This window comes from Pungitius pungitius, chromosome 15 (assembly GCF_949316345.1).
Source record: "Pungitius pungitius chromosome 15, fPunPun2.1, whole genome shotgun sequence".
NCBI lineage: Eukaryota > Metazoa > Chordata > Actinopteri > Perciformes > Gasterosteidae > Pungitius > Pungitius pungitius.
The window spans coordinates 12,155,993-12,183,907 of record NC_084914.1 but is presented as its reverse complement, the minus strand read 5'-3'; the positions used below and the strand labels follow the sequence as shown (position 1 = coordinate 12,183,907).

The 27,915-nt window shown below is 44.1% G+C and overlaps 1 protein-coding gene across 7 annotated transcripts; it reads left to right on the top strand.

Moving 5' to 3' along the window:
• Positions 1-724: 724 nt before the first annotated feature.
• kif1ab (kinesin family member 1Ab) lies at positions 725-27,856 on the top strand. 7 transcript variants are annotated; one of them, XM_037457739.2, is made up of 49 exons: positions 725-907; positions 1,976-2,155; positions 3,395-3,468; positions 3,734-3,913; positions 4,015-4,083; positions 4,292-4,470; positions 4,613-4,724; positions 4,998-5,075; positions 5,167-5,232; positions 5,326-5,343; positions 5,439-5,517; positions 5,614-5,692; positions 5,967-6,109; positions 6,282-6,320; positions 7,336-7,535; positions 7,649-7,728; positions 8,363-8,438; positions 8,537-8,616; positions 8,697-8,803; positions 8,946-9,029; positions 14,165-14,345; positions 14,430-14,502; positions 14,608-14,698; positions 14,793-14,941; positions 15,951-16,129; positions 16,387-16,524; positions 16,617-16,735; positions 16,860-16,945; positions 17,066-17,201; positions 17,296-17,470; positions 17,865-17,955; positions 18,071-18,189; positions 18,285-18,340; positions 18,512-18,620; positions 18,779-18,845; positions 19,013-19,097; positions 19,203-19,308; positions 19,607-19,630; positions 19,787-19,901; positions 20,024-20,157; positions 20,271-20,332; positions 20,432-20,577; positions 20,925-21,113; positions 21,204-21,275; positions 22,038-22,144; positions 22,798-22,917; positions 23,102-23,294; positions 23,376-23,494; positions 23,857-27,856. In XM_037457739.2, exons 2-49 carry the CDS (start codon positions 2,050-2,052, stop codon positions 23,921-23,923), a joined length of 5,157 nt encoding a protein of 1,718 aa, XP_037313636.2. In that variant the 5' UTR covers positions 725-907; positions 1,976-2,049; the 3' UTR covers positions 23,924-27,856. The 7 variants fall into 7 exon arrangements, with proteins under 7 accessions (XP_037313636.2, XP_062413898.1, XP_037313638.2 ...); XM_062557914.1 differs by having other exon boundaries at positions 16,617-16,747; XM_037457741.2 differs by having other exon boundaries at positions 726-907; positions 7,405-7,535.
• Positions 27,857-27,915: the final 59 nt, after the last annotated feature.

The window sequence follows — 27,915 nt, the reverse complement described above, 5'->3', positions numbered from 1 at the left end:
CTAGATGAACTAATGTCATTCTTATTTAAATGAGAGAACAATGCTTTTATTTATGATTCAAATCCTGGTTTTCTCAAATGTAAATAAAAAATACATTGGACAAATTTAAATATATCCATAATGTCCAGTTTTTACAGATCTAAGGCTTTATTGTATTAAATGCAAAATACTTTCCAATAGTTTTCACATTGACAAGTGGTCACTATATATAAATGCTGCAGTCTGTATGGAAGATTATTCTGGATTATAATGATATTTAAAGTTAGTTATGAAACAGTCTCAATTAAATACTGACGCCTCGATATGATTTGCACAGAAAACAGAGAAGGATGGACTATTTCCTCAAAGTCCCCGAATGCATTTCCCATCGCATTTGCCTCTCCGGGTCACAGTGGCCCGCGTCTGTGCTGCATCGCTGATGATGCTGATGTCATCACCGCCCACCAGCATCCCTGATGCAACGCCAGCGCCGCCATTTTCTCCTAGTTTCAGACTGACGGACGGACGGAGCATCCCTCACCCATCCTCCTGATATCCACCCGGCTCCTCGCTCCCCCGCTCCTCCTTGTCTCCCTCGTCAGTCTCTAGTAATTGACGCACCGCTGCGTCCATCACTCCCCAGCAGACCCCCCCTCCCCCCCACCGGTGCGCCGCCGCCGCCGCTGCTGAAGCTGAGGCAGTCTCTCCGCCCCCCCCCCCCCCCACCCCCCCATACCCCCTCCCCAGCGGATTCTCCATGTATGGATGCGCCGAGGAAAGGGATGCTGTAAGCTGACCAACGACGGAGAGAGAGACACGTAATAATAAAGCTACTGAGGGGATTCAAGAAAGAAGCACCGGAGGATCCTGGCGCTGCTTTGAATGGGCGGAGGATCCAACCCCTGCGATCGTTGAGTTCTGAGTTGAGGTAAGACGGAGATGTTTTCCACAGCGCATCATCTGTGCCGACGAGTGTCGTGTCTCAGTGTGAACATGTGTGTGTGTGTGTGTGTGTTTTCGGGCCTTCAGGACGCTGCGTCAGGGTGCTTGATTCCGCGGATTGTCTTAAATCCAGACAAAACAAAACAACACGACACCCAGACCCAGTTACATAAATGCTGTCGTCAGTTGTGTGAACGCCCTTGAAGCTGTCCCGGTGTGTGACGCAGCGTTGGATGATTTGGGTGTTTGTGCCGCTTATGTTTACGCGGACTGTATTTGAGGCGCGGCAGGCAAAGCAAGATGGAGGAGACACTATTTACATGGGTGATACGTCTGAACCGTAAAATGTCTCCTGAAATGTCTCAGGAGCATGCGTCACCCTCGCATTAAATCTTTTAGCCATCGAATGGCTCACTGAGGAGACATAAAGGAGGAATTGTCTTTCTCGTGGCCCTGGAGGCACGACAGACTATTGTTATAATCCCCCTTTTCATCTGGTCAAGAAGGGAGAAAAAGATGAACGCCACCTTTAAATGCTTTAAACAGGAGTAGCGTGATGCTTACTGTTGTATATTTGCTGTATAAGAAACACTTCACCGAGTTGTACCCATTCAGGATTGTGTGTTGTTTTTCCTCGCGCAGAAGCAGTGAGCAGATTCAATTTCATCACAGGACCTTCGGCCTGAAACTTGAGGCACAGGGATGATGCCCGGAGAACTATATAGCAGCCATTTTACTGTAGAATAGCACTGATGCTGATGCTGATGATCCTCCTGCCAAATCATTTCCTGGCTCTTTAGTCAGCGTGTTTCTAGAGCTGTCAATCTTAAAGGGTTTGACAACTGTTTGCTATTGAATTATAATAACAACAGCAAGACATTGGTGATTCAAATCATCATTTTGAATCTATTTTTTTTTTATATCTATCCTTATCATAAATATAATGCAATGTATCATGGCGGGAAACAACGCCATGTTTCCATCTCACCTGTGCGTGCGTATATGCTCTCTGCGGCCGGCGTGACCGAAGCCCTCTTTTCTTCTACCTGTGCAGGTGCCAGGTGTGTGTGTGTGTGCAGCCACACAGATCTACAGCCCCCCTCCTCACTCGCACACCCTCCTTTCGACATGGCGGTGGCTTCGGTGAAGGTGGCCGTAAGGGTCCGGCCCTTTAACTCCAGAGAGATTGGGAAGGACAGCAAGTGCATCATTCAGATGTCGGGAAACACCACAAGTGAGTATGAACTCAAGTCGTTGTGTGTTTGGAGTTGAAAGTTATATTAAATCTTAAAAGTTGTGCACTTGAACATCATTCAGACTTTTTGTACTCATCCTAGAGCTGTAAGTACACCCAAAAGAGTATTGCTTATTGTTATGGTTCTCCTGGCTGTGGTGCAGAATGGCACATGTCCAGATATGCACACGAAAAGGCTGTTTTTACATTTGTCTACTGAAGGGAAAAGTTTCTCTGACACTATTAATATAATGTGCAGATTATTCAGCAAGTTTAAATGAAATAAAACGTTATAATATATCAAAATATACCACAAAGGTTCTTATGGAGGAATTCTTCTTCTTCTGATTTATAATGTAAAAGATCAATAACACACCGAAAACAGATTCCAGAAACATCAAACCCACTATGTTACTGACAGAGATCTTAAAAAAGAAAAATTCGCTAACCTCAATCACAGCATGTGCACATAAATAATTAGGGCGATTAAGAAGCTGTACGTTGCTGTATCTTCTAAAGGCGTTAGTGTGTAGCGCCGCACATTCCTGCCACAGGCGTTGGACTAGATTTGGCCTTTCAGCTCAGTTGTTTGTGTGTCAGTCAGCTTTGCCCTGCAGCAACAAGGGGTGGGGGGGGGGTGGGGGGCTCATGGCCGCCAGAGGAGGAAACAAAAGAGCCTGTCAGGCCTGAAGCCTGCCAGTGTGCGTAGCATTTAGCGACAGTCGCTGCAGGGACCAAAAAGACCTCCTTGTTCTGGCTGGGCCCAGACGCCGGGTCAGCTGATGCGAGTGTGTGTTTGTGAAAGAGGAACAAGGACTCCGTCCAACTGCTGTGCCCCTCCCTGTTTATTATGACCTCATTTGAGCCAAAGATTCAAACTTGAATCATTTGAAACATTTCTCATCAACTCCTCTGACTCTGTTCATAACTGTAACATAATATGTCCTCTCCGTGTTCTCTTCTCTCGAGTTAGAGGTGAAGTTTAGTATTATTACATTATTTCAATGCCATATTGGTTTAATGCTGAGGTCTTAAGATGCATACTATGCATACGTTTGATTACTACCAAAAGCACGCCGAAAGGATCCCAACTTAACTCTTAATGAATTCTGGTTTTGGGAGCATGACACATGGAGTTGGCCTCCTGCAGCATTTATGAAACCGACAGTAGAATGAAATGAATGAAGCAGGTAACTGGTGGGACTCCGTTTGTGATTCCTCTATTTGACTCTGTTTTAGCAATCCTGAACCCCAAGCAGCCCAAAGAGAACAAGAGTTTCAACTTTGACTATTCTTACTGGTCACACACCACGGTGAGTTTCACTGCATCACTTATTAATAATTAAAATGAATAAGAAAACCAAGTTAAAAAATGAAAATGGAATTTACCTGAGATCCAGTCAGTAATCATTTATATAAAATACGATATCTATCTAAATGTTAGTATTTACCCTTAAGGTGGAACAATTGTGTTTGTATTTTTGATGTCAAGCATTTCCAAACTGTGAAAAAGAGTTTCTGTCATGTGTCGGCCCTTTTTCTTCATCCCTGTTGCCCTCCCTCCCTCCCTCTCTGCAGCCCGAGGACCTCAGCTTTGCTTCTCAGAAGCAGGTGTACAGGGACATTGGGGAGGAGATGCTGCTTCACGCCTTTGAGGGCTACAACGTGTGCATATTTGCATACGGGCAAACGGGAGCGGGCAAAAGCTACACTATGATGGGAAGACAGGAGCAGGACCAGCAAGGAATTATACCTCTGGTAAAACAGAACGTTCTGATCCATATCCAATTATTGTTTATCACAATACAAATGATCAACAATGCATTATTAACGACATAAACTGCTCTTTTTCTTTTTAGCTGTGCGAGGACCTTTTCACCAAAATCCATGGCACCAATACCGACAACAACATGTCTTACTCAGTGGAGGTGAGTGGCGTCAAAACTACTTTCCCCACATCTACTTAGTGGCAAAGGTCTGGGACATTCATTTTAATGTTTCAGGTAAATTAAAGGGAAAAGAATTCAACCATGGGGCAGCTGGTATTTTATTTTGAGGCTACTTCTCTTTCATCTTCAATTTGAATTGAACAACTAAAACCATTTCATAACACAATCGTCTCTGTCTCCGCTCCAGGTGAGTTACATGGAGATCTACTGTGAGCGCGTGCGTGACCTACTCAATCCCAAGAACAAAGGAAACCTGCGTGTCCGAGAGCACCCTCTGATGGGACCCTACGTCGAAGACCTGTCCAAACTGGCCGTCACCTCGTTCAACGACATCCAGGACCTGATGGAGTCTGGAAACAAGGCCAGGTAAGCAGAGCGGGACGAGATGGAGACGACGTGCTGATGAGGCATTCTCACGTTTTAGTAGATAATGCGACTGATGGATCGAGCGCATCCCGTTTGAGTCGGCAATGGGCACCTGACACGGCCCTTTTCGCTCTCTTTTCAGGACTGTAGCTGCTACCAACATGAACGAAACCAGCAGCCGCTCCCACGCCGTCTTCAACATCATCTTCACACAGAAGAAGCACGACATGGATTCGGAGAACACCTCAGAAAAGGTTCGGGCAGTGGGCCCTCGATTTAGGAATCACCCAGTCCGACTGATGTTGTTTCTGCTTCTCAGACAAACAAATCAACAAGCAGAATAGTTTATTATTCGCGTTTCACCACCGAAGCACCAGAGGAGACGCGGAACATATTTGATTACCTTTTATGACCCGAGGAATGTGTTGTGGAATTGATCAATAACACTTTATAGCCAGTTCTCCCGGTGCACCTTCAGGCAAAATAGGTTTGCTGAGGGGGAGGTTTGATCTTTTGCATCCTCACAGGTCAGCAAGATCAGCCTGGTGGACTTGGCTGGCAGCGAGAGAGCCGACTCAACCGGAGCCAAAGGAACCAGACTTAAGGTTAGAGGAGGATACTGTTTGAGGTTGTTTTCAATTTTATACTCACTGTGTGAAGAAAGAATACTCAATAACATCACTGACTTCTTTGCAGGAAGGAGCAAACATCAACAAATCTCTGACTACACTGGGAAAAGTTATTTCTGCTCTGGCTGAACAAGTACGATTTTTCCCAACTTGTCATTAAAAATTCTACAAATAGGAATATACTATTAAAATTATTTAACGCTTTTATTTTTCTTCAAACCTTTAGGACTCCGTACCAAACAAGGTCAGTAATACTAACACATTGGAAACTTCAACTTAAATATTTAGCCCACCATATTGAAAGGTTCTTTAGAGATTTAATGTGCTTCTGTTGAACAGAACAAGAAAAAGAAGAAAGTGGAGAATTTCATTCCCTACAGAGACTCGGTTCTGACTTGGCTTCTGAGGGAGAACTTGGGTACATTTTCATGTTAATCATCAACCTTACTTTCTACCCAAATCCAACACATATTCATCCGTCAGTTTATATATTTCCTTACGTTGTGTCTCGCAGGAGGAAACTCTCGTACAGCCATGGTGGCTGCCCTCAGCCCTGCGGACATCAACTACGACGAGACTCTCAGTACCCTCAGGTGAGTAAAATGTCCACCACCTCTCTGTTTGAACAACATCTCCTCTTTTCACTCCTGGAAATTGCTTTGGAATATAACGCCACAATTATTCAACACGTTCAAACCTGTAGATTAGCACTGTTAGCACCGCCCGCTAAAAATGTCCAAATGAGATGGGTACGTATTCAAGGGCGTTTGCTGGAAACAAGTTGTTTTGATGCGATCGTTGCAACTCGGTGCCGAGCGCCTGTGGACCTGGTGGCTTAATGGCTTCTCGACGTGGACGCCTCTCTAGGTACGCTGATCGTGCCAAACAGATTCGCTGTAATGCCGTGATCAACGAGGACCCCAACAACCGTCTGGTGCGTGAGCTGAAGGAGGAGGTGGCCCGCCTCAGAGACCTGCTGTTTTCACAAGGCCTGGGGGACATCATAGAGAGTGAGTGTCGCCACCCTCAAAATGCACTGAAATAGGCCCACACACGCACACGCAACCTTGAATTTAGACCAATAGTGCAGCTTTTTTCAGACTGTACTTGCAAGAGCGAGGGTGACAATTAAACTTGGAGTGCGGGTGTCTCTCCCACTCGTTTTCTTCTCTCCCCTATCAGCATATCACTGCAACGGCCCGGTCATCGCTGGTTTGAAATGTGTGTATAACTCGAGCGAGCCTGCGCTTTGCGACTAATAGAAATGAATCCCGAGCCTCCTCCACACACAAGAGACCCAACCGATAAGGCCAGGGGACTTTATGTTGAGCCAGATGCAACATGAATCAAGTCAGATACATTCAAATCCTTCTTGGGGTTTGGAGCAACACAAAAATGATGTTTGTCTGTTCTCAGGAATTCAGCAAAATGGCCTCCTTTTTTCTTTCCATTTGTCGTAGTCCCCACGGCGATATGGGATTCTTCAAAGTACAACTTTAAATCGGCCAGGATTTTCTATTTCACTGAGAAGCTTTGCTCTGTGATCCTGTTGCCGTTAGATAAGAATCTGAATAGCCGGACTCTTTGCTTCTGCAAAAACATAACAAAGAAAAGCAGGCAGAGACCAAGTATTCTGTTTTACCAGATCAGAGATGATGGAAAAAAGCACTGCCTGGGAGGACGCCATTTTAGATTGCTGACAAACTTCCTTGTTGCGATCCTGTTTTCTTATTGAAGCTACGAGTCAGGTGCTCAGAGGCCTGCATCTCCGAGAGCTCGGACATGCACAACATGAAAACAGCTCGGCCTGGATTCTATTCCATCGTAGTGATGTACATATTTCTGGTTTATCATGACATTCTCATGCTTGCGAGCTTGTTGAGTGTGTCAGAGACAAAAAAAAAATAAGCTTGTGGTCTCTAACTTTCAGTTGATTTGGCATTTTATGCTCTATCAGTTTAAGTTTCTCCTTCCTCTTTGTCTGCGATGGCTACGGGGAAATTACTTCTGCTTCTTTGATTCATTATTTGAGCTTTCTCTTCTTTTTTTGTACTCCTTCCCGTTTTTCCCCCTTTTCATTTCCTTTTTACCTGCGTGTTCCTCTCAATCCCTGATGTCTCTCCGTGATTACCCGGCGTATGCTCCGTCCTTCCGTCCGTCCGTCCGTCTTTCCGTCCTTCCTTCCTTCCTTCCTCCTTCCTTGCTCACTTCCATGCAACGCCTCTCTCTCTGACAGACCTGTGCGATTACAAGAACTTTGTGAATAATCGCCAGGCTGTCAATCAAAGGGGTGATCTCTCCGCAGTGTCCAATGCCATGACAGGAATGAGCCCCTCCCCCTCACTCTCGGCGCTGTCCAGTCGCGTCGGGTCCATCAACAACCTCCATGACCGCATCTTCAGCCCGGCCAGCGAGGAGGCCATCGAGAGGCTCAAGGTAAGAAGGACGATGCTGAAATGGCTCAGGAAATGGCCTGTTAAATATTGACTTAGTATGGAATAGTTCTGTTTTGCGTAATTTTTAGATCAATGTCTTAATTTTTCCAACAGGAAACTGAGAAAATCATCGCAGAGCTCAATGAGACTTGGGAAGAGAAGCTGCGACGTACTGAGGCCATCCGCATGGAGAGGTTCGTCACTGAATTCAACTTAAATTAAACCGCCATTTATTGTCATTTAAATTTGTATTTAAGTTTTTTACTAGTCATCACATGAACAAAAACTTAAGCTTAAAATAATACAAGCTTGTTTGAAAAAGGTACGTAAAATATAATTAATACATGCACTTATATTTAAAAGTAATGGAAAGGACGTCCTTATTTGATTAAAAAAAAAACATATCACATACTGTATATCTCAACTATAAAGGATGTTAAATAAATGTACGCTCTTCCATGGTAAACCTTTTTCCATCATTAATGTAATCTAAAAAAAGCTTTAGCTTCTGAAACACAGTAACCCCTAAAATGACAGACTGAATGCAAATGTTCCTTTTCTTTAAATCTACTTTACCATCCATTCAAAATAACACCATCCTTCATCAGCATAACACAGACATTACATCCAAGTTTAACTATACAAGAGTGTGGAGCCTTTTAATGCTTCATCAAATTGTGCTTTAGAGATTCCTGATGGTCCATTTTGACCTTTTTATGGATGGAACATTGGGCTGAATATCTTAGGCCCTATGACCTAAAAGGATTATTGTGTACAAAAATAAGAACAGGCCATGTGTTTAGCAGCATGTGTGATTGCTTCCTGTAGGGAGGCCCTGCTAGCTGAAATGGGTGTTGCCATGAGAGAAGATGGAGGAACTTTGGGCGTTTTCTCCCCAAAAAAGGTACGCGGCTCATCACTGTTACAGAACAGTTTGATGTATTTACAGTATCTGTCCAAACACACACCAACTAAAACCTGTGTGACATTATTTCTCTGTAGACGCCTCATCTGGTGAACCTGAACGAGGACCCACTGATGTCAGAGTGTCTGCTGTATTATATTAAAGACGGCCTCACCAAGTAGGTTTTTTAAATATTTAATCTAGATTCTGTGCTGTTTCTGTGGATTTGTCGTAATTCTTCACTTTATCTTCCCTCAGGGTTGGCCGCGAAGATGCCAAGTCTCGGCAGGACATTGTTCTCAGCGGCCATTTTATCAGAGATGAACACTGCACCTTCAGCAGCACCACTGGTCCTCTGGGAGAAGGTAAAGGCTGGCTGCTCCCTCTTCCGCTTGCAATGTTAAATACATGTTGTAAGATAAGAACACACATTGAAAATGAAGACATCCATGTTGTGTATGTTTTAAAGTCTTTGTTGTAATCGTTCCATAATCTTTTCTTGAACAGAATGTGTCCTCCTGGAGCCATGTGAGGGGTCGGAGACGTACGTCAACGGGAAGCGAGTTAGCTCTCCCACAGTTCTCCGATCTGGTACGCGAGAAGCGTCATATGATTTGGTTACATAAGATGTACAGTCAACTTTACCAGGAGAGTAGACAGGGAAATGTATCAGGAGGAATCAATTAGTCCGTGTGTGCAAATCAGGGAAGAGTTTTAATCCGTAACTTATTCAATTCAATTCAATTCATTTTATTTTGTATAGCCCAAAATCGCAAATTACAAATTTGCCTCAGAGGGCTTTACAGTCTGTACACATGCAACATCCTCTGTCCCGAAACCCTCACATCGGCACAGGAAAAACTCCCCAAAATATGAAAAAAAACCCTTCAATGGGGAAAAAAGGGAAGAAACCTTAGGGAGAACGTCAGAGGAGGGATCCCTCTCCCGGGATGGACAGACTGCAATGGATGTCATGTGTACAGAATCAACAATGTAAAAGATGTACAATACATTCAATTTCTCTAACTGAAATGATACAAGTAATTGCAAGTAGCAGAAGAGGTGTACGGCAGGACCACTGCAGGGACAACCTCCATCAGATCGAACCACCATCCACAGAGGCTTCTGTGGGGAGGGAGAGCAGAAAGATGTTGGTTTTTGATGACAGTAATATGAATCATATTTAAAGTAATGATGATGGCAGCAGCAGGTGTCAGCAGAGCCATGAGCCAGGAGTTAGAACCGGGGTCCGCACGAAACTATGATCCACGGAGACCTGCTAGGCGAGAAAGCACAAAAAACTCCCGGAAAGAAGCTTAATTAGTGATGTACATTAATAAAGCATGGATGATTGTGGGAGGAGAGAGTGAGAGTGAGAGAGGGGCTCGGTGTGTCCTAAGAAGTCCCCCGGCAGTCTAAGCCTAGAGCAGCTTAACTAAGGGCTGGTCCAGGCTAACCTGAGCCAGCCCTAACTATAAGCAATATCAAAGAGGAACGTTTTAAGCTTTATCTTAAATGAACTGACCGAGTCTGCCCTCCGGACTGAAAGTGGAAGCTGGTTCCACAAAAGAGGAGCTTGATAACTGAAGGCTCTGGCCCCCATCCTACTTTTTAAAACTCTAGGAACCACAAGTAGCCCAGCATCTATGGAGCGTAGATGCCTTGTAGGACAATACGGTGTAACAAGCTCTTTAAGATAAGACGGTGCCTCACCAGCAAGTGCCTTGTAGGTGAGGAGAAGTACCTTAAATTCTATTCTTGATTTAACAGGAAGCCAGTGCAGAGAAGTTAATACAGGAGTTATATGATCCCATTTCTTAGTTCTTGTTAATACACGTGCTGCAGCATTCTGAATCAGTTGGAGAGGTTTAAGCGATTTACAAGAGCAGCCTGATAACAAAGAATTACAGTAATCCAGTCTAGAAGTAACAAATGCATGAACTAGTTTTTCTGCATCACTTTGAGACAGGAAGTTCCTGATTTTTGATATATTCCGTAGATGAAAAAAGGCAGTCCTTGAAGTCTTCTTTATATGAGAGTTGAAGGACATATCCTGGTCGAAGAGAACTCCAAGATTTCTGACGGTGCTGTTGGATACCAGAGCAATTCCATCCATAGAGACTGTATCACGTGACAGCTGACTTCGAAGGCGCTCTGGGCCTATCATGATAACTTCCGTTTTTTCCGAGTTTAACATCAGGAAGTTGCAGGTCATCCAGGTTTTGATGTCTCCAAGACAGTCCTGAAGTCTAACAAGTTGGTTGGTGTCTTCTGGCTTGATCGATAGATACAGTTGAGTATCGTCTGCATAACAATGGAAGTTTATGCGGTGTTTTCTGATAACGTCGCCCAAAGGAAGCATGTACAGGGTAAATAGAATCGGTCCAAGCACAGAACCTTGTGGGACTCCGTGACCAACATTCGTGGTCCTCGATGATTCACCGTTCACAAACACAAACTGGGATCGATCCGATAAATAAGATTTAAACCAGCTGAGTGCAGTTCCTTTGATGCCAATCAAGTGTTCCAGTCTCTGCAGCAGGATACGGTGATCGATGGTGTCAAATGCAGCACTGAGGTCCAGCAATACAAGAAAAGATACAAGTCCTTGGTCCGATGCAAGTAGAAGATCATTTGTAATTTTCACCAGTGCCGTTTCTGTGCTGTGATGCATTCGAAATCCTGACTGGAAATCCTCGAACAAAGCATTGTTTTGTAGAAAGTCACATAATTGATTCGCGACAGATTTCTCCAGGATCTTAGCGAGGAAGGGAAGATTAGAGATGGGTCTGTAGTTAGCCAACACCTCTGGAGCTAGGGTAGGTTTCTTCAGAAGAGGTTTAATTACAGCTACCTTGAAGGACTGTGGTACATGTCCTGTCAACAAAGACAGATTCATAATATCCAGTAGGGATGTGCTAATTAACGGAAAAACTTCCTTAAGCAGCTTAGTTGGAATCGGATCCAGGAGACAAGTGGAAGAGTTGGATTTCAAAATTGTAGAAGTCAGTTGATCAAGGTTGATGGAAGAGAAACCATCCAAGTAGGTATCAGGGCCCACGGCTGCGTCCAAGGATCCTACATCCGCGGACGGGTTGGCTCCGGTTGGGGGTAGTAGACCATCAATTTTCTCTTTGATAGTCAGAATCTTATTATTGAAGAAGTTCATAAAGTCGTTACTACTGAGGTCCACAGGAATACACGGCTCGACAGCGCTGTGACTCTCTGTCAGTCTGGCTACAGTGCTGAAGAGAAACCTGGAGTTGTTTTTATTTTTCTCGATTAATGATGAGTAATAAGATGCTCTTGCGTTACGGAGAGCCTTCTTATATGTTTTAACGCTGTCTTGCCAAGTTAGCCTAGATCCTTCTGATTTGGTGGAACGCCATAACCGCTCAAGTTTCCGCACAGTTTGCTTTAGGTTCCGGGTTTGAGAGTTATACCAAGGCGCAAACTTCCTTCTTGTTGCCATTCTTCTTTTGAGGGGAGCAATACCGTCCAGCGCCATTCTCAAAGAGCCTGTGGCAGTATCGACAAGATGGTCGATTTGTGACGGACTGAAGTTTTCACAGGAGTCTTCTGATATCTTGAGACAGGACACTGAACTTAGAGCAGAGGGAATGGTTTCTTTAAATGAGGCTACAGCGGTGTCCGATAAACATCGACTGTAGAAACCCTTGGCAGGAGGAGGAGATTCTGGCAGTAGAAATTCAAAGGTTATCAGACAATGGTCGGACAGGAGAGGGTTCTGTGGAAAGATTGTTAAGTGTTCTATCACAATACCATACACAAGAACCAAGTCGAGGGTGTGGTTAAAACAATGAGTTGGTTTGTTTACAGTCTGACAGAAACCAATTGATTCCAGCAAAGAGAGAAATGAAGTACCAAGGCTGTCGTTATCGACATCCACATGAATGTTAAAGTCACCCACTATAATTACCTTGTCCGTTTTAAGGACCAAACTCGTTAAGAACTGTGAAAATTCACATAAAAATTCAGAATAAGGACCTGGGGCCCTGTACACTATTACAAAGAGAACCGGCTGGATTATTTTCCAGGTTGGTTGTGAAAGACTGAAAGTCAGACTTTCAAATGAGTTATAATCCAGTTTAGGTTTAAGGTTTATTAAAAGGCAGGAGTCATAAATAGCTGCCACTCCACCCCCTCGGCCTGTGCCTCGGGGGATATGAGTATTAACATGACTTGGAGGAGTCGCTTCATTTAAGCTAAAGTACTCCCCATCCGATAGCCATGTTTCAGTAAGACAGAAAATATCAACATGGTTGTCAGATATTAGTTCATTTACTAAAACAGCTCTAGAGCACAGAGATCTAATATTCAAAAGACCCCCTTTAATTCTCCTAGTTTGTTGCACAGTTGTATTGTTACATTTAACTTTGATTAAGTTATTAAATATAACTCCTCGGTTGTTTACCTTTAACTTAAATAACGGTGTCCGTGGGGCAGAAACAGTTTCTATAGAGTTAATTACGCTGAGTGACTGCTCGGAATGAAGCGCAGAGAAGTGTGTAAGACTGCGACTCTGCTTCCTGGTCTGAACTCTGGGTCATGGATTAAGTCCATTAAGAAACTGGGTCAGGTTCTTAGAAATGAGTTGAGCTCCATCCAAAGTTGGATGGATGCCGTCCCTCCTAATCAGACCAGGCACTCCCCAAAACGTTTTCCAGTGATCAACGAAGCCCACATTATTTACTGGGCACCACCTCGACAACCAGCGGCGGAATGACGACATGCGGCTATACATGTCGTCACTGATCAAGTTTGGGAGGGGGCCAGAGAAAACTACGGTGTCCGACATTGTTTTAGCGTATGTACACACCGATTCCACGTTAACTTTTGTGACTTCCGAGTGGCGTAACCGGGAGTCATTACCGCCGACATGTATTACAATCTTACTGTATTTACGTTTATCCTTAGCCAGCAGTTTAAGATAAGACTCAATGTCGCCCGCTCTGGCCCCGGGGATACAAGTGACTATGGCCCCTGGTTTCGCTAACTTCACGTTCCTCAGAATGGAGCTACCTATAACCAGAGTTGGCTTCTCAGCGGGTGTGTCGCTGAGTGGGGAGAAGCGGTTTGAAACGTGAAGTGGTTGGTGGTTAACCGTGTGCTTCGACTTAGACTTATGCTTATTCCGGACAGTCACCCAGCCTCCCGGCCGCTCGGGGGTTGCCGGGGGACGGTTAGCAGGAGCAAACGATACGTCTATGTGGTCCGCACCGACTATAGGAGATGGCTGGTTAACAGCGGCTACCTCCATGGTGCGGAGCCGTGCTTCTAACTCACTAAGCCTCGCCTCCAAGCGATCAAATATACTGCACTTCTTACATGTACCATTATCCGTAAGGGAGGCAGAGGAATAGCTAAACATGTGACACACCGAGCAAGAGAGAGCAGGGGAGGTAGGGAGGGAAGACATCACAATGTTAGCTGCTAAGCTAATGCTAAAAGAGGTAGCGCTAACGCTAAACAACGTCTAAGCAACTATTCGTTTAAACGACAAAGTGCTGGACGGCGAGGCGTTTAACAACGTCTCACGTAGATAATTCGCCGCTTGTACTGACAATATCACGACAGAATCAACTTGGTATCGCTAGAGCTCTGAAAAAGTTCAAGACATCAAACACGCTGTCGACAGGAAGTGACGCAACAGACTCACCGCCTCCTTGAGCACAACACTTATGTGTGTCGTGTGCCCTCTTTAGGGAACCGCATCATCATGGGAAAGAGCCACGTGTTCCGCTTCAACGACCCGGAGCAAGCTCGCCTGGAGCGAGAGAAGACGCCGTGCGCCGAGACGCCGGTCGAGCCCGTCGACTGGGCCTTCGCTCAGAGAGAGTTGCTGGAGAAACAGGGCATCGACATGAAGCAGGAGATGGAGCAGAGGTATGTGGAGAGCACATCTCACAGATTGCATTGAATTGAAATATTTCACTTTTCTAGCGTACAGCTTTTTAAAATCTCTTTCAGACTTCAAGAGCTTGAAGATCAGTACCGTAAAGAAAGAGAAGAAGCCAGCAACCTGCTGGAACAACAGAGACTGGTAAGTGAATAGAAATAATAAAAACTGACACTCAGTTTACATGTTATTCTACATTCATCATTAAAGGCTCCGACTGCTTTTGAACTGGATCATGTTTCTTTCAAGGACTATGAGAGTAAACTGGAGGCCCTTCAGAAACAAGTGAACTCTCGGTACCTGGAGTCTCCTGAGGAAGAAGAGGAACCTGAAGAGGAAGGTGATACTGTCACTCTTTAACTGACCATCTCTAAATCTGTCTTTTATTTGATCACAGAATGTTCACACCTTATTCATCCGTCTTTCCCCCTCAGTGCCGTGGACGCCTCGTGAGACTGAGTTGGCTTTGTGGGCTTTCCGGAAGTGGCGTTTTTACCAGTTCACTTCTCTCCGGGATTTGCTCTGGGGCAACGCTATCTTCCTTAAAGAGGCCAATGCCATCAGTGTGGAGCTAAAGAAAAAGGTGGGTTGTTTTTATCTGTAAATCATTGTCATTATTCCTCACTCTGAGATACGAAGTGTCACATGCCATTGTCCTATTATATTACCAAATCTTCTATATACAATTTATTTTCATGAAAGAGAGTAATCATTCTTGTCCAAGTCAAAGTGCAAATATTGCATAACTTTAATGTGATGCTGGTGTATGAAGAGTTTGCTCTTCAGTCCAGACTAGAGTTAGACAGCATGTTATTAAGTGTCTGATGGCGCTTCATCCTAGTGAATCATCTCAATGTGGCACACTGTGCTGCATATCTGGGACTCTGTCCAGTCATCCATCCATTAAAAGGTGCCAATGACAAAGCATTTTCATTTGGCACAAATGAAATGGCAGCTTCGAGTCAATTACCAGAAAACAAACTCTTTTTTGCTAATAAAGCCCTTCAGACGTTTTGCAGCTGTAGTTCCTCACTTTAATTCGTGCTGCTTGGAGACGATAGCCAACTTCTTTATGGTTTAGAGTATATAACAGATCCAAGACGAAACCGACAGAAGGGCGTGAAACCAAATTGCCATTAAAAATCCGTCTTCTACTTCAACACCACGGACAGCACTATTGATTTATCTCAGCACATTTGGGCTACTGATATTTCAGAGCCAAGCTCGGGGCCATGGAATTTAACCTGCACAAACCTTATTCAGGTAAAGGATCCATGAATCCCACTAAACCAACATGTATATATATATAACTACTAGTGATGTTACTACAAATACTACTATGACTAATAGTATTGGTACCACAGCTGATTATACTAGCAGAGACGCCGCAACGGGGCAGGCAACCCAGGCGATAGCCAAGGGCCCCGAGCTGAAGGGTAATGACAAAATAATGGAACTGCTCTAGACGCTGCAACGACAATGCATCGGAAATTTATTTTACAAGCGTAATGACGCAATGATATGACTCAGGAGCTTCTAAACCGCAGTCCAAAAATCAGTGTCTCACGTTTCATGTCCCGTGTCGTCCACAGGTTCAGTTCCAGTTTGTCTTGTTGACGGACACTCTGTACTCTCCCTTGCCCCCCGACCTGCTGCCCCCGAGCATAGCCAAAGAGAGGGAGAGGCGACCTTTCCCCCAAACCATTGTTGCTGTTGAAGTGCAAGATCAGAAGAACGGAGCCACACATTACTGGACTCTGGAGAAGCTCAGGTGCAGTGTCTTTGTCATTAGAGAAAAAGTAAATACAGGGTTAAAAGCTCGTTGGTTCTTTTTATTCACCCACACTACATTGGAAACGTTGGATCATTCACTTCATGCTAATATAACTCATAGAATATAACACGCATATTATATTAAAGCTTTGATAGAACCACAAGAATACCAACAACTCTCCATCGGTGGCTTTGATCTACCATCTAATCTCAACCCCAACATCACATCCTTTCTTTTCATGCTTCGCACTGCAGACAGAGGCTGGACCTGATGAGGGAAATGTACGATCGTGCCGCGGAGCTCCCCAGCAGTGGTGTGGAGGACTGTGACCACGCTCTGAGCGGGGGCGACCCCTTCTACGACCGCTTCCCCTGGTTCCGTCTGGTTGGCAGGTACGTCCCCCTCCCTCCCTCCCGCCCGCCGCGTTGAGTCAAAACATGTCTCAATTTGCACAACAAGTCGTCACGTCGTACCCTTTCCTCAGGGCTTTTGTGTACCTGAGTAACCTGCTGTACCCGGTGCCCCTGGTACACCGCGTGGCTATCGTCAGTGAGAAAGGGGAGGTGAAAGGCTTCCTCAGAGTGGCCGTGCAGGCCATCTCAGGTACAAACACAGGTCGAATATCACACTGTCTTGTCACAGTTGCATGCCGTTGAACCGTAGCTGTTCTTTTTGTCCCAAGAAATTGTAATAAAGCATATAATCTCTCTGTTTTGTTCCCATTCAGCTGATGAAGAGGCCCCTGATTACGGCTCTGGTGTGAGGCAGTCAGGCACTGCCAAGATCTCCTTTGAAGACAAACAGTTTGAGAAGGTACTTGTTGTCTGGTGATGGTATTGGTCTTCCTTCCTTCCTCCTTCCTTGCTCAGTCAAGTCAACTATAATGTTTATAAGTGTTGAAATTCAATCTCGTTGTCTTCTATCTTGTTCCAGTTCCAGACTGAGTCGTGTCCTGGCGGCCTCCCCCACTCCAACACCTCCCAGGAGGAGCTGCGATTTGTGGAGGGCGAGGGACAGAACGCAGAGATAGGGATCTCTGCTGATGAAGTCAACAACAACACCTGTCCAGGTGAAGTTCACCCCACTGACGTTCATTTAAAAGGGACACGAGTCTGAAAAATGTTCCAACACCAGACGCGTGTGTTTTCATGTGGCCATCACAGAGACTCCCCGCAGCCCGGTGAAGACTTCAGGTCTGGGTCTGGATCTTCCTTTGGACCTTTCCCCGGAGAAAGCTCTGTCACACCTGAAGATCGGCAGCACCTTCACCTTCAGAGTCACCGTCTTACAGGCCTCCAGCATTTCAGCCGAGTACGCCGACATCTTCTGCCAGTTCAAGTGAGTTTGAAGAACGTCTCCACCAAAGTGTGTCACTAACATTGTCTTTCTGTGACACGCCTTCATGCATCCTGTTCCTGTTGGATTCCTCTGTCTCTTCATTAAACAATCAATAGAATGTTAATGCACGTACATGTGCACCTCTTGCAAACATTGTTTTCAAAGCTAATATTATATTGTTCAGGCACTCACTAATCTGCAGAAAAAGTATCTCAAAAAGAAGCAGCTTCAGCACTTCATCTTTGAATTACCACGTTGCAGTTAAAAATGATGCTCAAGAATTGATTCGTGGTTTGTGGCTTTTACCAATATGGCCAGTATGTGATTGGTTAATATAATGTGCAGGGAAAGCAAAGGAAAGTCAGTCTCGTATAATGGCTTGTACTTGTTTCAGCTTCATCCATCGCCATGACGAGGCTTTTTCCACTGAGCCACTGAAGAACACGGGCAGGGGACCTCCGCTGGGCTTCTACCATGTGCAAAACGTAAACAGTCAACTTAACATACGCGCCTGTTATCACAAAGTTTTTCAGATTACAATTCAGATTGCAGTTTTCCGAAGGCTGTGTCTGACTTGTACTTTCTCTCTTCTCTAATCAGATCACAGTGGAGGTGACAAAGTCCTTCGTGGAGTACATCAAGACTCAGCCCATCGTCTTCGAGGTGTTTGGTCATTATCAGAAACAGCCTTTCCCGCCGCTCTGCAAAGACCTGATTAGGTCAGGAACGTTTCATTTCCACCCATCACAGGCAATGTATTTTTAGATGGAAAGAAAGTTTCTTCATGTTTGGTTTCTTTGACTCGTCTTTTTAGTCCGCTGCGACCTTCCAGGAGGCAGTTCCCCAGGGTGATGCCCTTATCCAAACCAGGTTAGCGGTGACATTTGCTCTGCCTCAGGGTTTATTACGTTTTTATTTACTAACAATATGGTCTATATTTTGACCTCTAGCTGATACAGATATGATGCAGCGATGCTCAAAGCAGTCCGGTTTTTGTTACGGGCTGGTTTACTCTGCCCTCTTCCCTCTTCAATCCTGCAGTGCCGGCAACAAAGCTCAGCACTCTGACTCGCTCCACCGCAGGACCGTGTCACGCCAAATACGACCTGATGGCCTTCTTTGAGATCTGTGAGCTGGAAGCTAACGGAGAGTGAGTTGCATCTTCATGGCTTCCACGTCAATACCGTAAAGCTGGAACATAGTAGATCTGGTTGTATGCAAGAGAAACACTTGTTTTCGGATTAAGCAATGAGTATCATCTCTGTAAAAAAAAAAAATTGAGCACGTTGATTACTTCTTTTTCTTTAGCTACATCCCAGCTGTTGTTGACCACAGAGGAGGGATGCCCTGCCACGGCACGTTCCTCTTACATCAGGTCAGCTTCGCTCTACAGAGGGATTAATGACATTAGCTGTTATCTCTAGTTTTGGATAAATCCCTTTCCAGACTGTGTTGGTCCTGAATCTGTCATCCAAACATCTGGAAGAGAAATTGTTTTAATGGCAAAGAACCAAACTGGTATTTTTTCCCCGGACTCCACAGGGCATCCAGAGGAGGATCACAGTCACCATCGCTCATGAAACAGGAAATGATATAGAGTGGAAAGAGGTGAAGGAGCTGGTTATTGGTGAGTGACAATTCAAAAACATCACTGGACTTGTTGGTTGGATTCTAGTGCAAATCGTTATAGGTTCACACTGGATTGATACCATCATGACTTGTTTGACTTCAGGCCGTATTCGAAACACACCCGAGGCCGATGAGACCATCATAGACCCCAACATCCTTTCCCTCAACCTCCTGTCTTCTGGATACTTCTGGCCAAAACACAACGACAAGTATATCTTTTAGAGTGATCTTAAATTTATGATTTAATGTTTCTTTTGTCTTGTGCTACTATTTCACAACAGTTACATATATTCATTATTTAACAAGCCTATACAATGAAGCCAGATCAGTTGCTTTGGTTGTTAGCTTTTGGTAACGTTGCTTCAATGTGCCCTTTTATAATCAAACGCAGTGATGCATTTTTTTTTTGCATGGATCAGTATGGTTTGCTGAGTTTAAACTTTTAACAGCTGCAGTTAAAAGTTTCTTACTCGTGTCCTGTTTCTCTTTATCCTTTGCTAACGCCAGCGTCTCCTTGGGAGTTGACCATAGGTATAAATGACAATCATTTAAAACATATTATTAATCAATTATTGTGTCTAATATCAAAACGGTCAATTGCTCACTGGCTTTTCATGAGATTGACACGTTTCTTTCAAATAGAAATGCAGTTAGATCTGTATGAGCTGTATGTTTTCCACATTGCAGAACTTTCTACCGATTCGAGGCGGCATGGGACAGCTCCATGCACAACTCTCTGCTTCTGAACAGAGTCACTCCCTACGGGGAGAAGATCTACATCACCCTGTCTGCTTATCTGGAGGTACTAAGACCGTAAACATTCAGTCAATGATGAGCATTAATACTTGTTTAGAACCCAAAACAATTTAGCCAAATTATAACGGGACCATTCTGCATTGTAACGTGCGACTGTCTTATTTTAAGATGGAAAACTGCACTCAGCCGACAGTGATCACCAAAGATTTCTGCATGGTGTTTTATTCCCGTGATGCGAAGCTGCCGGCCTCTCGCTCCATCAGGAACCTCTTCAGCACCGGCTGCCTCCGGCCCTTGGAGAGGTACCGCTTCATGGAGTCGTACAGTCGGAATCTCATTCTGCGCCATCCCTCAGTCTAAAAACGCGGTTCGGTGAATTTTCCAGTTGAATTAACGTCATCTTTCTCCTTCTTAGTAACCGTGTCACTGGAGTCTATGAAGTCACACTTTGCCACGTGGCGGACAATGGGAGTCCAGGTGAGACCAAAATCAAAAAAAAAAAAAATCATAATCAGGAAGAATTCTGATTGCGATTTCCTTTTCAAAACCTTTTGGTTTAAAAATCTATTTCTTCAGGCATGCAGCGCCGTCGCAGGCGCGTGCTGGATACCTCGGTGGCGTACGTCCGAGGGGAGGAGAACCTGGCTGGATGGAGGCCTCGCAGTGACAGCCTCATCTTGGACCACCAGTGGGAGCTGGAGAAACTTAGTTTGCTGCAGGAGGTCAGTTTGCTAATAGATTTGCTGGTAAGACGACGCCCAGTGAAGTAAGAAAGTATTTTGGCACTGCTCTCGCAGTCAAGTGCAGTTTAATATTTAGATTGAGCCTCACAAAGTTGAACTAAAGGTCTCTTTAAAGGTTAATTGAACCCCAAAAATGTCTCTGCAGCAGCACACCCAATCTCAAATATACTACATACATTTCCTAGGTGGAAACTTTCCGAGCATTGTGACGCGACCTTTTAATTAACCTCCAGTACTTGAATTCTCAACAGCCCCCGTCAAACCCCCCGCGAGCCATTTTTTTCGTACCACAGCCATTGAAGTGTGTCTGTGCCCCGTGGCTTTAGGTGGAGAAGACCAGGCACTACCTGCTGCTGAGGGAGAAGCTGGAGGCCACTCTGCTGGCGGGACAGGATGCGCTTTACAAAAGCAGCGACATCAGCGACTTTGCCAAGAGTCCCGTCCTGGCCCCCAGTCCCGGCAGCAGCCCGGCCTTCGACAGCCCCAACCAGAGGCAGAGGGAGCTGGCTGCCAAGGTGACTGCTGCTGCAACTTTGTGGTGTTTCTTTGCAACCAGTGACAGTTTTTTATTCAACACCGTCTGTCCTTCGCTTGTTCCTTTCCAGTGTCTGCGTCTGCTAATGCACACCTTCAACAGGGAGTACAGCCAGGTGAGCAGCAGTGCCAGTGAGAGCAAGGTGAGCCCCAGCCTAGGCCCTCTAACCCGGCCCGTTAATCCTTCTGAACCTTCGGCGCGAACCGAAATATGCAAGCCCCGCACTCCAACCACCCTCTGCCATTGCATTCGTCCATTCTTCGGACATTTCTCCGTGCAGATGCCTGTGTATGACTTTCTTTCTTCCTCGTTCCATCTGTCGTCACAACCTTGTGTCTCATGTCTTTAAAATCAATTAGTAGACCGGGGTCAACTATGATTTACCAATAGGACTTTCTCCAGCTTCGATAGGACACAATAACAAGCAAATAAAAAGGGACTCAGGTTTACTGCAGATTTAAAGCCATGTGTCCATGCCTCTCATGTGATTCAACGTGTGATTCAACCTTCTCGACTCGGACTCATACCTCGCTGCCCCCCTCCCCCCCCCCCCCCCCCGAGACGCTGCAAGGCTTCCACTAACCTGATGTTTCTCCTGCATGTCGTCTTTAACATGTTAACCAGCAAAGGGGCTCTTTCATAATGAGGATTGCAATAGTAAAGAGATGAATTACACTGCAAGAAAGTGACAAATATTCTGATTGAGTCTTTTTCTCAATGCTCGTCTATGTCGTTTGTGCTTAATTGTTTGCTTGTATGTTTTGTCTGTACCTGTGTGTGTGTCTCTTTTGTCTTGTGCGTATGTGTGCTTCTCCATGCATGATTTTTTGTGAACGTGTTGCTGTGTGTGTTTGTGTGTGTGTGTGTGTGTGCGTGTGTGTGTGCGTGGCTGTGTGTGTTTTAGCTTTCTGAGATGTCTGCGTCGCTAATGAGCGACTCCTCGTCTGGACTGAGCACGCTAACTCCGTCCTCTACCTGCCCCTCCTTGGTTGAAGGAAATTATGACATCAGGTACGTGACTGCGTGAAGTGGCTCATCCCAGTATAATTTTGACTACTTTTAGTCCCCTGACCTGTTGCTACTTTGATAGACTGTGGTTGGGTTTCAAGAACATTTAGCTGCAGTCATAATCAAGTGATGACAGATGATCCTTTTAATTGCAGTGACTTTTTTGGGGCTGTAGTTCACCAGTTACCAGTGATTCTTTATTGCTGTGCACCAAAATACTTTTAGCAATTTAGCTTCAATTTCTCAAAACTAAAAACATATGATAAATGTTGCAGTGGGTGATATCATTATGCAACAAAGATTTTAGTGGTAGAAGTAATCAAACAATTTACTTCATTAAAAATATAAAGACCTGGTTTGAGGTCCTACACTCAAAATCTTACTTAAAGTGAAAGAATGATTAGCCGAATGTACATGGAATTATCAGTAGTCATTCAAGCAGAATAGCTGTCAAACGTAGATGTACACTAAAGGTAGTGGAGGGAAAATATTGAAATGGAGCGTGAAAATAAGTGTAAATACTAAAGTAGTCAGTCATTGCTGAGAAATTGTCATATTTTAAAATATGTGTTTTTTTAAAGACAATAGAGACATTCCGAATGAGTGAAATGATGTTCCTTTGTCACATTAAGAACATGTTGTTTATGTTGGTGTAGACACACTGAACCCAGTTCTGGTGCTTCCACACCTGATCTGGACCCGTACAGCCCTGTGGACAGAAAGAAAGCCCTCAGAGGATGCACCTTTGTTCCTGACATACAGGAGATCCGTGTCAGGTCAGACCACACACACACACACACACACACACACAATGCTTGATTCTGAGTCTCTGTGGAGGACGTTTACCTTTTATTAGTAGATCACTTACTACTGTTTCTGTTTGGTGAACAAGCATCATTCGAGAAGTTAAGACTTTTATTGATTTTGTCTTAATATTAATATTAATTCCGTCGTGTGCAGCCCCATTGTTTCAAAAAAGGGTTACCTGCACTTCCTGGAGCCCCACACCAGCGGCTGGGTGAAGCGCTTCGTGGTGGTGCGCAGGCCCTACGTCTACCTGTACCGCAGCGAGAGGGACAGCGTGGAGCGAGCTGTCATCAACCTGTCGTCTGCGAAGGTGGAGTACAGCGAGGACAAACAGACCTTACTGCGGGTACGGCCTCGTCTTCGGAGTTGTAGACAAATGAGTGAATAGTGAGCCGCTGAATGAACTGAAGTAACCTCATGTCTGCAGACACCCAACACGTTTGCTGTGTGCACTGAGCATCGTGGGATACTGCTGCAGGCCACCAACGACAAAGAGATGCACGACTGGCTGTACGCCTTTAACCCTCTGCTAGCTGGCACCATCAGGTGAGGGGTGGAGAGCCCTAATCCCCCTAAAACACTAGCACAGATTATTCAGTCAATCTGACGCAATTCAACTGCACTAAAACTTTCCAATGGGTTTTATTAAATTGTCCTAAAAAGAAATCAAGATGTCATTGTTGATATTTTAGAACTGATTCATGTAGTTTGGTACTGATTACTGTGTAAATGACAATTAATCAACATAACCTGGATCAACAAAAACAAAATAAAGAGAGAAAAAATACACACAGTTCAGCTCATAACACAGAATATTGTATCTATTATTTTCTACAAATGCTGCAGTGATTTTGCCTTTTCTGAAAACTTCATGGGAAATTACCCCCCCCCCCCCCCTCTGTCCTCAGGTCAAAGCTCTCCCGGAGAAAGTCGGTCCAGTCGGTCCAGTCGGTGCCGTCTGCCATGAGGATGTGAGAGGTGAACAGGCCTGGTGGAAAACAACAAACAAACATACAAAACAATACAATCTAAAGGCTCAACTCAGAACCTGGCTCTAATGAACATAGACAACCCATAAACAACTTATACTCAAACCACATGAAATAAAACCCCTCTCTGGGACAACTGTCCCACTCGCAAACATCACTATATCGCTTGTCCCTGAAAGCAACCAAACTGTCTTTTCTCTCTCTTGTAAGTCGCCACCTTGACCCCCTGCATGGCGTGCTCCCTCCTCACCTTTAGCAGGTACACAAGACAAACTAAGCACCCAAACCTGTTAACAAACTTACTCCTGCTCAGCGTTGAGACCTGTTTTTTTATCAGCTTTCATGTACAAATCTGTAAGGCTACCAGACCCCTGTAGAGAGTTAGTATGTGATCCATCTCTCCTTTATTCATAATAACTGAAAGTAATTCCCAGTTTTAAATCAGCCACTCATTTCTTTTTAATTAACGCCATCAGGAGAGGGGGAAATTCCCATCATCCAATGGGATGTTTTGCTTTGTAGAGTTGTGTTGTAGAGTGCAGGGATGATTGCTCCATACAACCATCATATATAGCACATTACCTCAGTTTGGATTGGCTTGGTGCTCTGCAGCATCAAGTATTTGTTTCTCCGCGTAGGTTTCAGATAGCAAACAGATGAGTTATTTTCACATTGAAGTAGCACGAGGGATTGGGATTGGGATTGGAAGTGTTTGTTGGCCAGATTAAGGCGAAACAATTCATTACCAGGAGAGAAAACTCATGTCCTTCTTGTTACCGCCTTTTTTAATAATGTATAATCCCCTGTGCATAGAACTATGATGTAAAGTTAATTTATTGTGATATTATAAGTTTCCTGCACTGCTATTTATTTGTGACAGGACCACTGATCCGTTTTGTTGCATGGCACTTTATCGTCTGTATTGAGTTTATGCATTTTATCATTTACTCAGTTATTTTGACCAAAGCGTTTTCTTTTTGTTGTTTGTTGTAAATCATTTTCCAATGGCCTACTGTGTTAGCAAATATTTAAGATATAGTTTGCTATAGGGAAAAACACTTGTTTATTTTCTTGCCGAGAGTCAGATAAGAAGATTGATACAGCAGAATGAGGCAGGTAGTGTTTTTGCAGTTAGCTTAGCGCAGAGACTGGAGGTAGAAGTAGACAGCTGGCCCTGTCTAAAAGTAAATCCCCCCAATAACAGGTTATATTACGTTTGTTTGATCTGTACACAAACCCCACACCTAAAAATGACAGTCTCAGATTTAACATGAAATCATGTGCTTGGCGACCTCCAGGACAAACAAAGATACAAATTAGGGAGCTTTAGAGGTGCTGGTAGCCTGATCAAAGTATTTTAATTTCTCCACATCGGCCAGCGCTATGTCCAATTGCAACTTTTGGCAAGACAGTGAATAAATATATTTCCTATATCTATGGCACTAAAAACGTGTCAGTTATACCTAAGTTGACCCAAGACTTTTTACATGGTAAATAGGCTTCTCCAGAAGCACAACTGTTATATGCTAGTTCAAAATGATGAGGGGGAGCTGTCAGATATCAACAAATAATATAAAAAAGTAGGTTTCCTTTAGTGAAAATAGGAGCTGTTGGGTTTTTGTTACCTTAGAGTCAGCCATTTATGTCCACATACAGAGACGGTCCTCTTCATAGAGTCTGTTGGGCCGCCACGTTTCGACAGTAGCCTGGAGCGGACGGGCCAAACACTGGCTTTAGGTAGCGTCTTCTGCGTTTTTTTGCCGTGGTTACCATAGTTACACACGCTGGGCACACGGGGGACGTTTCAGTTGGTTGAAATCTGCAACCTCACCGCTAGATGCCGCCAAAACCCACCCACTGGCCCTTCAACCTTAATCAAATAAGCACTTATTCTGTCTGTTATGGGCCAGCAGAGCGCCGCGGTCTCATCTAGTAGCTTCATGGAAAGTTGTGATCAAACATGGACCTGTTGAAGGTTGCTTTGAGTGGGCAGGAGCGTTGTCCATGCACCAGATAGTGCCTCCCTTTCTTCACCTCTTTTTCTTCTCTCCCTCCTTTATTATTGTTGTCTTTAACATCAACACTGAAATTAGCGACACTGTCCAAAATTAAGCTTTTATGTAGAATAAAAGTAGATGCTGTGAATCTTTTTTTATATTGATGATCAATGTTTTGGAGAGTGAATATTATCGATGATGCTCTAGAGTATGTTGGTGTAGCCTGTAACAGTACAGTGTGTGTCTCATAATCATCCCCTGTAAATGTTGCATTAAAAGAGAAATCCCCCTCTTAGCTGTTGTACTGTTGCTGCTAATGTAGATATTTAAGCTTGATGCTTGTGTCAGAAACCGGTACAGTATGATTAGCTTGGTGTTGTTATGACTTCAATCTCCAGGGATGGTTTCTAGATGCTTTTACATGCTCTGTGTTATTTTACATTATACCAAAATGACCCCAAATGTTGGCTTGAGATTTTTAGTATTAGTGGAAAAGGTCAACAAGAAATAGTTTTACTGTGGACATCATTATTTTTTTCTATTGCATCTGTTTTTCACACTGTTTTTTTGTAACTCAAAGACATGGTCAGCCAACCATTTTGTCTCTCCCCTTTTCCTCTTGGTTACGGACATCTTTTTGCAAAACCTGATTTATAATGAGATGACTGAACGTATTCAGGACTGTACACCACAGGCCAAACAACCTGATGAGCAAAGCAGCCGAGTATCAAAGTCGGACAAAAAGAAAAGTCACATTTCATATTTAACTTTGATGTTACATCAGGCTTCTTTCATTATGTGTATATAGTCTGTTAGCAAAATATGAACTGGGATTACGTTTTTCCTTTCTGGGTCATTTTGGTATAATCAACTTTTATGCTTATATATATATACACATATATTTTCTGTATGTTGTCTGCTGAAACAGAAGACAAATGGAGAGTTTTATTTATAAAGTTTAGAAGAATGGATTGATCATGTTCATAAAGTATATTGCACCCATGCACAAGGCATCCTTATTTATTATGATTTTGTATGATGATGGTTTAAGAATGTATGGAAAGTACTGGATTTGAGTTTAATACAACCCTGTCCTGAAGGAAGAAGATTAAATGACGAATCTCTGTTTTTTTTTGCTTTAGCAATCAAAAAACCAACAACGCTGCACCAAACTGCATTGGTTTTTGTTTGGTTTTGTGTGCAGATGACTCCCAATGCTTCCAGCCCTTATTGTTTGACAGTGTAATATTTGAAAAATACTCTTTGTGAGACAGTTTTGATGCACTGGCCAATAATTGTTGAAGGAGAAATGAGTTGATGCGTTTGCATTTGGCTGCTTTTTGGGTCTTAGCATGCAGGTCCACTTATCTTCCGCTGTCCCCGGTCCCTCTCTCCGGCCTTACCGCTTGCTAATGACCACACCCCCCCCCCCTTCCCTCTCACGCCCCTCCCCTGAAGTGCTGCTTGTAAAGTATTGTCATCCATGACCCTTGTTTGGACAAACTGGAAACCTTCCTCTCGGCTCTGTCTTGTATATAAATGATTTTCTGTGTTGGGTCTCGTCACACAGATGATATTAACTCTCTCTTCCTCTATACCAACATCAATAAGAATAGCTGGCCTGCTGCTTTGTCAAGGCTCGCCCCAGAGTAAAGAGTGCTGATCCGGGATCAGTTTTGCACATTTCCGCTCAGTGTGGGTGAGGTGGCCGTGGAGGACCGGGTTGATGGTCCCAGGTCTGCCACTCTTGCTTTGCGCTGCTTGACAGAAGCAGAAGCAGCTGTACGTCTGTGATGAAGTCTTAATCTCAGTGCTCACGTTTATCTTTTGAGTGTTCCGGAGTTCTTTATCATGTCTGTGGACACGTAACAAAAATTGTCAAGAAAAAATACGGCGAATAAATAAATGAGTGTTGAAAATGATGCAACTTCTTAGTGTTATGTGTTTGATTGTTGTCGTTTTTTTATTGTAGTATGAGCAC

What these genes read in the sequence shown, in the direction of transcription:
- kif1ab (XM_062557914.1), top strand. Translation starts at nt 2,050, where the DNA reads ATGGCGGTGGCTTCGGTGAAGGTGGCCGTAAGGGTCCGGCCCTTTAAC. An exon ending in AGGCCATCGAGAGGCTCAAG is followed by an intron (nt 7,536 to 7,648) that starts GTAAGAAGGACG and finishes TTTTTCCAACAG; the next exon opens with GAAACTGAGAAAATCATCGC. An exon ending in CTCTGCAAAGACCTGATTAG is followed by an intron (nt 18,190 to 18,284) that starts GTCAGGAACGTT and finishes TCGTCTTTTTAG; the next exon opens with TCCGCTGCGACCTTCCAGGA.